Below are 11,739 nucleotides of genomic sequence, written 5' to 3'. Positions count from 1 at the left end.
TCTCTGCTGGGACTGGTTCTAATCCAGCAATTAGTACAGAACTCTGCACACAGTAGGTGCTTACTAAATGTCTGTTTCCTTGAATTAAGAGTCTAAATGTGGTGGTGAAACAAAGGAACTATTTTTTAAAGAGTGGAAAAAACCTAGATATCTCAACTTTTTCCTTTAAAAGATGGGAATCCAAGCCCCAGAGAGGGAGGTTTCTGCCTTGCTTAAAGACCACACAGATGTGATTTAAACCCAGGTGTGGCACATTCCTTTGGTAGATCTTGTGGACTGGCTGACTATATGGATTGTATCTGAAATTAGGAGAGACACTTGGGTTTGTGGCCTTGGTTTCTTCCTCAGTCAAAATGGAAATTTTGCTATTTGCATTTGTATTAAAGCCCTACCTTTCCCTTTGGCGTACCACCTTCCTGTCCTATTATGCTGTAGCAGAAATGCACTTTGCTAACCTAACCTGAAAGCCCTATAGAAATGTGAGTTAATATTATTATTGTTCTTGTACAGTGTCCTGAGGCCTCGGGTAGGGGAAGGGCGAGGTCAAGGTCAGCCTCCTGGAGGGGTTCCAGGTTTGAATCCCACCCTGAGTGAAATGGAGAACTTTTGTACCCCCGACCCCAGGGACCCGAGTGGAGGTGTCCCTCCCGAAGCGCCCCATGCTGAAGACGACTCCTTGCTGTTCCTGCCCCTGCCCTGGCTGCTGGTGTGATGAGTAACACGACAGCACCCAGTGCCCCGAGGGCTGTCAGCGACTCCATGGTGGGCTATGTGCTCGGCCCCTTCTTCCTCATCACCCTAGTAGGGGTGGTGGTTGCTGTGGTAAGAAAAGAAGTCCTACCTTTCAGCCTCTTCGTAGGGTGTGTGTGGAAGGATCTCTTGGTTGGGGTGGGGGGAACGACCGTTCTGCCAAGCCCCTTGCCCACTACCCAATGTCCCTTCTCTTTATTACAGATGATGTACATCCAGAAGAAGAAACGGTAAGTGCTAGTCCAGGAAGCAGGGAACTCTTCCCAACCCAGAGGGAAAGGGGGCAGGCAGGTGCAGGCAGTCCTACTGCAGGGAGGAGGGAGATCTCCCCATTTAGGCAGCTAGGTGGCGCACTGGACAGACTACTGGGGGACCGATGTTCCGGTTGCACCTCAGACCCTTACAGCTGGTGTGGCCCTGGGTACTTGATTCAGCTGCTCGGTGCCTCAGTTTCCCTATCTTTCAGCACACCTGTTTTATCAGATTGAGTTAGTGCATGAAGTAATTTGCAAGCCTTGATTGTTATATAAGTGCTGCCTATTATTAGCAATGATCAGTGCCTAGGTATATACTGAGGTCATCTGTGGCAGGATTCCCCCTCTCATACTACCACTGGTCGGTTTTCTTCTTGAATACCCTAATGGCATCTGGCTACTCTTCTGAGTGTCTTTGTGGGTTTGGGGAGGTAGGAATGGCTCAATTTATTCAGCCTAGGAAGAAAGTGTATTGTAAGGGGCAGCTAGGTCAATCAGTGGACCAAGAGCTAGACCTAGAGACCAGAGGTCCTGGGCTCTAGTGTAATCTCAGGCACTTCCTAGCCCTGTGACCCTGGGCAAATCACTTAACCCCTATTGCCTACCCCTTACCATTCTTCTGCCTTAGAACCAATGGTTAGTACTTAAAAAAAAAAATGGTACAGTATACCTAGTAGGTTCTGTTTTGGCGCCTGAGCTAAAGGGCTCTTGGTCTGAGGAATGGAAAGAAGGAAATTAGGGGACCCCTTCCTTCCAGGGTGGACAGACTCCGGCACCACTTGCTGCCCATGTACAGCTATGACCCAGCAGAAGAGTTGCATGAAGCTGAGCAGGAATTGCTCTGTGAGGTGGGGGATCCCAAGGTGAGTGTTCAGCCCTGTCAGCCCAGGGCTCCCTCGAGTTTTCCTGGGGGTTATTTTGGTCATTGGGCTTTTCTGGGCTGGTGAAGAGTGGGGAATGAAGGGTTCAGGGGTTTGGTAAGGGAAGCCTCTTCTGCCTGCCTGGTTCAGGGCTACACAAGGTGGGGGAAGGATGTTTTAGGATCTCCTTCTTCCTCTTACAGGTGGTCCATGGCTGGCACAGTAGTTACCAGCACAAACGGATGCCCCTGTTGGATGTGAAGACATAACTAGGGAAAAGTCCTTCACTGCCTGTTACAAGAGTTGAGTTGCTCATTTCTGCCCATCTCAGAACAGAGGCTTCCCCCAACCCGTTATACCCAGCAGGACTTGCAACAAACAGTCCATGGCTCTCTAGGAGGCTGGGGTCTCTTCCCCACCCTAAGGGACCCTATCTACCATGCTTCTTTGGGCAGACTTGTCCATAGTATCTCTTGGCCAACCCCCAAATTGGAGGGGGAGGAGAGTACCCTGTCCCCTCCCAAGTATTCTCCCAGCATGCTCCTTTGTCCTTGCTATCAGGTGCTGGGTTATGGTTTCCTAGGGAGGGATTTGTAGTGGAGTCCTGTCTCTAGGAATGGCTTTGTTTCTATTATACAATATATATTTTGTAAATAAAATGTTTTGTGGATGAGTATGATGGAGAAAGTATCCCCTCCCCTCAAGCTAACAAGGCCCTTTGTAATGAGGTGAAAGACCCCATTTTGGATGTTGGGAGTTTTTAAGCCAGCTGGAAAAGGGCCCCAATATTTTAGACTATATTGTTTAGTTCAAGTCTGGTTCCCCAACCTCACCTTAGGGATAGCCATCACTCCCTACCTATCCCCTAGAATGAAGACTTTTGGTCCAAGAAAAAAAGGAATTTATTTTTATTCAAGTAACTGCAAATAGGAAACCAGAGTGGAGTGGGGGGGGGCCTCATAACAGTCTGGGACCACCCCTTCCCCCCACTTCAGCTGGACCTCCTTCCCTTAACCCTCCCAACCTGAAGATTAGCCAAGGAAGGGCTGATAGAAGTGGGGGTGGGCAGCTCCCCTGGGGCCCTGCCTCCTCAACAATGTCAACTTTTTAGTAAACTAGGCATGGTGTCTCCTCTCTCCTCACCCCACCAAGCCTTCCTTGCAAAGATCTGGGGAGGATAAGCAGGGTAGATGGGGGAGGGTTGAGGGTAGATGAATATGGGAACCAAAGAACCTGCATGGCTGGGTGTCTGGAAGCCACAGAATATAAAAACAAAACCAACATAATGTGCTCAGAGGTAGATTGTGAACAGAGGGAAGATGTAACCAGTTCCTAGGGGGAGGGGGTGGCATTCTGAAATGAGGGATGGAGTAGGAGGGCCAAGATAGAAACAAAATCCTTGCAAAGCATGTATTCCAAAGGCAAAAAAATCATAGGCCAAGGCAGGCCAGCCCAGGATTGGGGGAAATTAATAGGATTGTCGAATCCCCCTTTTCCCTAGATCTCTGGAGCTGCAAGGAAATAAGAGGTGAATCAGGCCCTCCTCCTCCCCTCCCTGGGCTACTTCTCCCAGTGCCTGACTCTCTTGCACTCCAGCCCAGCCCCATTCCAGTTGATGCTAAGGAAAGTGTGGGGAGGGAATGGGGGGGGGGGATCAGGCTTCCCCTTCATTCTGCTTCCACCCCTGGGACCAATTTTGGCTGGATGGAAGGCAGAAAAAAGGGGAGGAGGGCACAGGATCACCCCAGATAGAAGTCAGAGAGAAGCCAAGCTCTTTAAGATCAAGAAGCTTGTCCATCTATCTGTCCTTCGTCTCAAACCCTTTGGGGAGGGCAGGAAAACAGAAACCCGGGTCCCATTCCAGGGGGCACAGACCAAAGAAACAGGTGTTGGCAGCTAAGTCAGTTTAGCCCTGTCAGAGAGGAAGGCATACAAAAGAAATCCCAGGTCTGGGAAGGGGAGGGTGGTGGTGTCTAAGGAAGGGTGAATGGAGTGGGGAGAGGGGGGAAGGGAGTTAGGGAAATGCCCAACTGCCAACCCTTCCTCTCCCCTGCCCAGCTTGGGGTAGCTGTAGTTTTCCCGGGTTGAGCTGTTATTTCCCTGACCAGGAAGGGCAGATGGAGGGAGAAGAGAGGTTTGGGAGGGGGGAGGGGGAGAAAGAAAAATGGGGATTTAAAGATCAACATTTTTCTGTCTAGTCCCAGAATGAAAGGGCCGCTGCCATCATCGTTGTCATCATCGTCATCGAGGGGGATGAGGTAGGAAGATACAAGCAGACTCAGTTACTGCTCCTCCTCTGAAGACTCCTGGGATATCCCCTCTTCCTCTTCTTTCTCCTGCAAGGGAATAGGTGGGGAAAAGGTGGGATGTGCTCCCCCTGCTTCCTCCAGGGAAGGACCCTCCCCCACAAGCCCCAGGGCTGGGGGGGGGGTGGCAAAGTGCCCCCCTACACACACCCAGGCCCCCCCCTCCATGCTCTGGGGTTGGGATGAGTCAGGGCTGAGTGTGTGGGTGACTCAGCACTCTTGCAGCCCGGTTTCATTCATAAAATGAGGAGGAATTTAAAGGGAAAACAGAGCTCACTCCAGCGGCTTCCTCCCCGGCCAGGCTCCTCCCCCCGCCCAGGCATTCTTTCCTCTCTACTACAGTGGGGGAGGGGAGGGGAGGAAGTGAGCGTCCCAGGCGAGGGAAGACTAGGAAAAAGCCAGCACAAAAGGAGATGGGAGGGCAGGGGGGACTCCTCCCCTGGCAGGCAGTGGTAGCAAAGCAGAAATAAAGAGGTGAGCAGCCTGGCTGGGCCCCTTTGTTCCTGTCCTTGTCTTGGGGGGGTGGGGGGAATGGGGGGCGCCCAGGCTTAGGAGGTGGCCCGGGGCTGACCTTGGTGGTGGAGGGAGGAAAGGGAAGTGAGTTCTAGAGCACACTCACAGGGTGGGAATTTGGGACACCGAACGGACCCAGGGCGGCCCCCGTGCCAGGCAGAGACTCCAAAACAAGTCGCTTCCTGTTACTCACTCCTGGAGGCCTGCCAGATGTTGTCTCTCTTCTTCCACCCCCCCCAACCCCCCCACCAAGGGGAAGGGGGCTGGTCTGGCTGAAAGCAGGAAGGCAGAAGAGTTGGGAGACTCCAGTGCCTGCCTGGCTTTGGGCTAACTGCCACCTTGTGGGGCACTAGAATGAGCTGTTCTTCTCACCAAGAGGTCCCCAACCTGTGCCTGGTCACTGCTCCCACTTTTATTGACCACAGGCAATCCTTAGAGGGGAAATTAGGACTTTTTGGAATGAAATGTCCTTGAGAGGAATGAGGGGAAAAAAACAGATGGGGAAGAGGTAAGAAGTCCAAATCTAGGAGAATGATTCTAGAGATTCCTTTACTCAAGGCTTCTTCCTGGGCTAAGGCAGATCCTAGAAGCAAGAGGCAAGTGCCCTGGACAACCATCTCCCTCTCATTTTCTCACACACGCAGCTCTTTTACCTACCAGCTTTTTGGGTCTACCTCTTGGTTTCCTCCCTGGTGCAGTGGTGGTTTTCTAAGAAGGAACAGACCCAGGAGTCAACAAAGCAGTTTCTCTTAAACAAGTGGGCAAAGGCTCTAATTTTCTCTCACAGATGTGGAGTATCGATCCCATCTATACAGGATGGGATCCGTCAGAACTCTGAAAGCTCTCCCAGCCTAGGTAGGGCTTGCCCTCCAGCACTAGACATTCTATCTATTTATCTAAACACATATACACTCCTCACTCCTTTTTCTTCCCACCAGAGCCCTAAGCCTCTTCCACCCATGACTCAAGAGGATATGAGTCGAACCCTCAAACTAAATAAATAAATAAATAGAGCAAAAACAGCTTCTCAAAGAAGCCACCAACCAGGACCCTCCCCAACCCCATATGTTTGGCCTCTTCTTTAGAGGTCCCTCCCCCTTCCTTCAACACCCCCTCGATAACTTAATTTCCTGGGGGATGAAAGGAACACCCTCCTCCCCCTTCCCTCTACACCCCAGATGAATCATTCCCTGGTTCTCCCCAATGCCAGGAGAATCAGAAGGCGACTGAAGCCTCTCTCCAGCCAACTCCAATCTCCCTACTCTCCCCCAACCCTAAGCAATGAACCTTTTTTTTGCTTTATGAACTTTTACAAAAGTTGATTTTATAAAATGCTCTAATAGCGGACCACCCTTTAAAAAGGTTTTCTATTATCTACACCATCTGATTTTCAAACAGCTCTAATGAGGTAAAAAGACATTTTATAAATGAGGAAACCAAGGTACACACATGCCCAATTAAGAGATGAGAACCCTCAAATATGGTTGGAAAGTCAATGTCCTTTTCCCACTAATAATGGCTAACATGCACTTACTATATGGAAAGCCATGGGCTGAGCTCTTTTATTTATTTTTTGTTATTATTTTTAACCCTTACCTAGTAAGTTCCAGAGAGCAGATTTGAACATAGACCCCCCTGAATCAGGGCCAGTGCTCTGTGTTAACTAGTCGTGTTTCTATTTCTCTTTTGGGCTATGGATCATGAAGACTAAAAAAGCCTTGTTAAATAGTCTTAATAATGGTCTTTTTTAAAAAAACCCTCACCTTCTGTCTTAGACTCAATACTATGTATTGGTTCCAAGGCAGAAGAGTGGTAAGGGCAAGGCAGTGGGGGGTTAAGTGGCTTGCCCAGGGTCACACAACTAGGAGTGTCTGAGGCTAGATTTGAACCTAGGATCTCCAGCCTCTAAGCCTGGCTCTCAATCCACTGAACTACCCAGTTGGCGACTAAGGCTAAATTCTTTAGAATGCTCTCACTAATAACCCTGGGAGAGGTAGGCATTATTTTTATTCACATTTTACAGATGAGAAAGCTGAGGCCAATGAAGATTAAATGATTTTCCCAGGCTTTACATGACTTGTAAGCATATCAAGATTTGAACACTCAGATTTCCTGAGTTTCCAGGCCCATCACTCTATCATTGTATCCACTGAGCCATTCCCACCCCACTCAAGAGCAGAATAGAACCTGTTGTGTCCTACCCTAAGACAGGTCAGACAGAAAGAAATACACACCATCCACCAGTTTCCTTCCCTTTCCCAAGTCATCATTGAGTCTTACACTAAGATGCTGCTTTACCATTCTGCTAAGACCAAACCTCTTAAATTCCTCCTAATCTATTTTCCAAACTGCTGTCTAAATGGAGGAAACTTGCCCTCCACATAGCCCAGCAACTCACCCGGCTTTTGGCAGACCCCTTGTTCTTGCTCCCCTTTGGTCTGCCCCGAGGTCTCTTGGGAGTTGGTGCTTCACTGGGTTCCTTCTGGAAGATAAGATGGGACAACCAAACACACAATTTATTTACATTTCTGAAGCCCCTTGCAAGACACAAATAGTGTTTCCTTATAAGAACCACAGGTAAGTAATATGAAAGTTAGTGAATCCATTTTATAGATAAAGTGAAATGGATTTGACAAAAACCACCCATCTAATCCTCATTCTTCCCTATCCCTTCTGAAAAGGAAGGAAATTCTTTTCTTGGTTTTCTTGGCATGGTTGGTTACTTCAGATCCTATGAGGTCCAAGGTCTCTGAAGGGCAGCTGTGACATCTTTCTAGGTCTGATTCATTATCTATACATTGGAGTATCAGTCTTTCTCAGCATTTCTTTCTTATGGTAAAAAGATAAAAAAGGCTTTCTGGAAGAAAAGTGGCCTGCTCTCTGCCTGGAGGGCCTTAAGAGATGGATGATCCCCAAATTCTTTCTGATTCTACTCCATTCCCTGTCTATGGTCCCCTACACAGAGCCCAGTTTGTTCCCTCACATCTTTCTCTACCAGTCCCTGGTGGGGAAAAGATGGATGAAGGTAAAGGGGGAGGATGGATAAATTTAACTCCTTTGAGTAGGGCAAAGAAAGCAAGAGTTACTTCTGCCAGAATTCTGGAGCCTTGCCCAACTACCTCCCCATTCCAGGTAAAGAAAATTAAGCCTGGGACCCCACTTTGGAGGTCCCTACCTTTGCTGATGAAATTTTCATAAGCCCAAGAGAAATAAAAAGCTCATGAATAAGGCATGGACAATGAGGGAAGGGCGTCCCAGCTACGGTTTCCTCAGTCACCTGGGCTGTTTATAGCCACAGTCCAAGTAACCCAATACCCACTCCTCTGCTCCATAGCAGCCAGCCCCAAGAAGGAAGGTGACCACTAGGATGGCTGATTTTGGAGGCAGTGATGGAAAGGATGCTCAAGGGGGATTAACAGAGGCTAACCCTTTCTTCCATTCTTCCCACACACAAGCCTTCTCATCTAGAAACTCAATCTCTTGAAGATTTCACACACAACAGGAGTGAGGATTTTGCAAGATGGCCAGTATTCCCATTTTACTGATGGGTTCCAAAAGTAACCTGACCCATACTCAAGGTCACAAAATCTTCTAAGCCAGGTGAGGAACAGAGGGCAGAAGAAATTTTTCCATGAGGGGATTTAATTATCTAAAGCTTTACCAGCAGATAGATGCCTAAATGCCTTCAACTGTCCAGCCCATCATTTAGCAAGGTGGCACAGTGTCCATAGAGTACAGGAACCTGGAGTCTGGGAGTTCAAATCCAGCCCCAGATATTTCCTACCTATCTGACCCTGGGTTAAGTTACTTAATTCTGCCTGCCTCAGTTTCCTCATCTGTAAAATGAGCTGGAGAAGGAAATGGCAAACCACTGCAGTATCTTTTACCAAGAAAATCCCAGAGGGGGCAGCTAGGTGGCTCAGTGGAATGAGAGCCAGACTAAGAGATGGAAGTTCTTAGGTTTAAACTCTTCCTAGCTGTGTGACTGGTCAAGTCACTTAACACCCAGTGCCTATCTCTTACCATTCTTCTGCCTTGGAACCAATACACAGTATTGATTCCAAGATAGAAGGTAAAGGTTAAAAAAAAAAAAAAAAAAAAAAAAAAAAAAAAAAAAGAGCCCCAAGTGGGATTTGAAAGAATTACAACAGAGGGCCTCAATCTGGCTACCACCTAGCAAATTACAGGAGTAACTTGCAACACATTCTAGTAACAGCTAGATTTTATTTATGCAGCACCTACATGCCAATCCTGTGCTAAATGCTTTTATTATTAAATGCTATTTGATCCTCATAGCAACCCTAGAACAGAGAGCCTATTATCCTTATTTTACAAATGAGGAAGATGAGGCATAGGTTAAGTGACTTGCCCATGGTCACACAGCTAGTAAATGTCTGGGAAGCCAGATTTCAGGTCTTCCCAATTCCAAGCTCAGTGCCTTGGCATCTCTCCCCCTCACCTCCAAACCTTATCATCCCAGTGGTCATTTTTCCTCCCTGCTGGCCAGAAAGAGGCTTGTGGGCAAAGAGGAGTGACTGGGTGTTAGATTACTTGGGCTGTGGCTAGGAACAAGCCACCTGGGATCTATCTTCAAGGACAAAGGCTCATTTCTTAGCTCCCAACAAGCCATCCTGATGCTTACAGGGTTCTTATCAGTTATATCTTATCTTCTTTTGCAGGAGAACTGTCAGAGGAACAGAAAAATCTGTGGTGCTCTCTCCTTCCCACACAAAGGCTGAGGCCGGGGGACTTGGGACCAAAAGGAAGGAAGACTGATACTAAGATTCAACCCCTTTGGGTTACAAAAGGGAAGCAGGAAAGGCCTAGTTGCTGGGATTCCCAGATTCATTCTACTTACTCTACTCTCATGACTGATAGGATTCATTTAAGATTAGGGATGAGTTCAAATCTGGCCTCAAGATACCTAACCCCCATTTCCTAGCCCTTAAAGCCCTTCTCCCTTGGAACCAAACACACAGTATTGATTCTAAGATGGAAGGTAAGGGCTTAAAAAAAAAAAAAAAAGCCCCAAATGGGATTAAGAAGTTATCCTTTGGGTTTTGTGCACCCCTCCCCATCTTCAGCAGTATTCTTCCAACATCTCCAACAAGAGATAGCAGATACCAGATTCTTTCTTAGGGTCAATATTACAGCTGTAGGTAGGGATGTAGGAATGGGAGGACAAAATGATCTCTCTCTGCCTACCAGCCTTTCTTCCCTTGCCACCTCCCCAATTTTTCTGGTATCTCAGAATGACCTCCCCCAGTTACCTAATTTTTTCTTATCAGTTTAACTGAGGTATAACCTTGTAGTTATTTCTCAGACCCAACAGAAAACTATAACTGAAGCCTCTGTATTCATAGAATAATAAAAATGGAGAGATTTAGTGCCTATTTTATAGATGGGGTTCGGAGAGGAGCAATCACTTTTCAAATGTCACAAAACAATGAAAGTAGGAGCTTGATTTGAATCTGACCCTCTTGATTTCAAACCCAATGTTTTACTCCCAGAAGGGAAAAATAAAAAGCACCTGGTGGTCCCCTGCTTGGTCATCCTTACTGGAGGGCCCCAGAGGGTCCGGTGAAACTTGGGTGAAACTTACCGGAGGCTGTTTCCGGGGTCGGCCCCGCCCTCTCTTCTCAGACCCTTCTTTCTCCTGCTTGGAGGCCAGAGGCTGGCTGGACTTTGAACTCGATTCACTCATCTTTCCCCTTCTCTAATGAGAGGTGGTAAAGGGTAAGGGGGGGGCAGGGTTCTGAGAGTAGGGGAGAGAATCAGAAAAAAAAAAAGATTAAAAAAACTTCTTGTAGCCACCTGCCACCCGTCCTCAACCCCCCAACTCCCCCTCTGCTGTGCCCAAGACATTCTCACCCTCCCTTCCTCCCTCCCCTTGTCCTAAGGATGGAATTCCCTGGCTCTGACCCAAGCCGATTCCTCGTCTCCTCCCCAGGAGTGCCTGCTATCCCAGCTGCAGCAGTGGGGGCTGGACAGGATGGAGTTAATCTGTGCCTTATCTCCCCAGCTCAGAAAGGCTCTTTGTCCTAACCCTGGCGCTTGCCACCCCCACAGGGCCCAGGGCAGAAGTGGAGGCACAACCTGCCTACCAACCTGGCTTTTCCAGGTAGGGAGCCACCCAGATGCCCTAGCCCAGGAGCAAGTTTGGGAGAGGAGGAAAAGGCAGAGAATCTGTAGCTTTAGACTGTGCTTGTTGTTATTAGTAGAGCAAACATCACTTAGGAGACTCCTTCCCTCTGCCAAGCCCCTCTCACAGGACAAAAGAAACTGAAGCACTAATTAGGGTTTGAGAAAGCACCTTAGAGGATGGAGCACAAGAAGCCTGGCAGCCCACTTTCTCTTGTTCCTTACCCCCATGCCTTGTGGGATCTCAGTTCTCCCTATTAAAATGAGGGAATTGGGGGGCACCTAGGTAGAAAGCCAGGTCTAGAAATGGGGGGTCCTGGGTTCAAATGTGGCCTCAGATACTTCCTATGTAACCCATGTCATTTAACTCCCATTGCCTAAATTTAACATTCTTCTGCCTTGGAATCAATACAGTCTTAATTCTAAGACAGAACTCAGGTAAGGGTTACTTAACCCCCACTGCTTATCCCTTATGGCTTTTCTGCCTGGGAACCCATACTCAGCACTGATTCTAAGATGCAAGGTAAGGGTTTAAAAGAAACAAAACACAAACAAAAAAACCCCCCCAACCAACCAAAAAAGAAAAAAAAACAAAACAAAACAAAACAAGGGAATTTGACTTTATCATCCTGGGTTCTAGTCTAGTTTCTGCCACTGGACATTTGAGTATTATTCAGGGGCAGCTGTAATAAAATTCTGGGCCTTAAGTCAAGATGACTTGAATTCAAATCCATTACCACTCACCAGCTATGTGACCCTAGATAAGTCATAATCTCCATGTGCCTGTTCCCTTAACTGTAAAAGGGGAACAGCAGCACCTACCTGGCAGGTTTATTGTTAGGATCAAATGAGATAATATTTGTAAAGCTCTTAGCATAATAGTTGCTATATAAATGTTTATTCCCTTCCCTTCCA

General features: G+C 47.7%; 2 protein-coding genes across 6 annotated transcripts; one reads left to right on the top strand and one right to left on the bottom strand.

Moving 5' to 3' along the window:
• Positions 1-230: 230 nt before the first annotated feature.
• On the top strand, positions 231-9,652 carry SMIM29 (small integral membrane protein 29). Of its 4 annotated transcripts, XR_006506110.1 has the most exons (6): positions 231-822; positions 955-980; positions 1,762-1,867; positions 2,068-2,166; positions 4,063-4,122; positions 9,363-9,652. XR_006506110.1 is itself a non-coding variant. In XM_044674163.1 (5 exons), the coding sequence occupies exons 1-4, from the start codon at positions 712-714 to the stop codon at positions 2,131-2,133; spliced, it is 309 nt and encodes a 102-aa protein (XP_044530098.1). In that variant the 5' UTR covers positions 231-711; the 3' UTR covers positions 2,134-2,166; positions 4,063-4,151. The 4 variants fall into 4 exon arrangements, 3 of the variants coding, with proteins under 3 accessions (XP_044530098.1, XP_044530099.1, XP_044530097.1); XM_044674163.1 differs by lacking the exon at positions 9,363-9,652 and having other exon boundaries at positions 4,063-4,151; XM_044674164.1 differs by lacking the exons at positions 4,063-4,122; positions 9,363-9,652 and having other exon boundaries at positions 231-762; positions 2,068-2,523.
• HMGA1 (high mobility group AT-hook 1) lies at positions 2,749-11,150 on the bottom strand. Of its 2 annotated transcripts, XM_044674165.1 has the most exons (5): positions 10,271-11,150; positions 7,832-7,858; positions 7,082-7,165; positions 5,341-5,391; positions 2,749-4,200 (listed from the first exon to the last, which is right to left on the bottom strand). In XM_044674165.1, the coding sequence occupies exons 1-5, from the start codon at positions 10,385-10,387 to the stop codon at positions 4,147-4,149; spliced, it is 333 nt and encodes a 110-aa protein (XP_044530100.1). In that variant the 5' UTR covers positions 10,388-11,150; the 3' UTR covers positions 2,749-4,146. The 2 variants fall into 2 exon arrangements, with proteins under 2 accessions (XP_044530100.1, XP_044530101.1); XM_044674166.1 differs by lacking the exon at positions 7,832-7,858 and having other exon boundaries at positions 10,286-11,150.
• Positions 11,151-11,739: the final 589 nt, after the last annotated feature.

Source organism: Gracilinanus agilis, chromosome 4 (genome assembly GCF_016433145.1).
Source record: "Gracilinanus agilis isolate LMUSP501 chromosome 4, AgileGrace, whole genome shotgun sequence".
NCBI classification, from domain to species: domain Eukaryota; kingdom Metazoa; phylum Chordata; class Mammalia; order Didelphimorphia; family Didelphidae; genus Gracilinanus; species Gracilinanus agilis.
This window is presented reverse-complemented; position numbering and strand designations above follow the sequence as displayed.

Excerpts from the sequence above, each read along its gene's own strand:
- SMIM29 (XM_044674163.1), top strand. The coding sequence starts at position 712 with ATGAGTAACACGACAGCACCCAGTGCCCCGAGGGCTGTCAGCGACTCC. Across the intron at positions 823-954 it reads TAGGGGTGGTGGTTGCTGTG|ATGATGTACATCCAGAAGAA; the intron begins GTAAGAAAAGAA and ends TCTTTATTACAG. Across the intron at positions 981-1,761 it reads TACATCCAGAAGAAGAAACG|GGTGGACAGACTCCGGCACC; the intron begins GTAAGTGCTAGT and ends CCTTCCTTCCAG.
- HMGA1 (XM_044674165.1), bottom strand. The coding sequence starts at position 10,387 with ATGAGTGAATCGAGTTCAAAGTCCAGCCAGCCTCTGGCCTCCAAGCAG. Across the intron at positions 7,166-7,831 it reads CCTCCAAAGTGGGGTCCCAG|AAGGAACCCAGTGAAGCACC; the intron begins GCTTAATTTTCT and ends CTTATCTTCCAG. Across the intron at positions 5,392-7,081 it reads AGGGGTCTGCCAAAAGCCGG|AAAACCACCACTGCACCAGG; the intron begins GTGAGTTGCTGG and ends GTTCCTTCTTAG.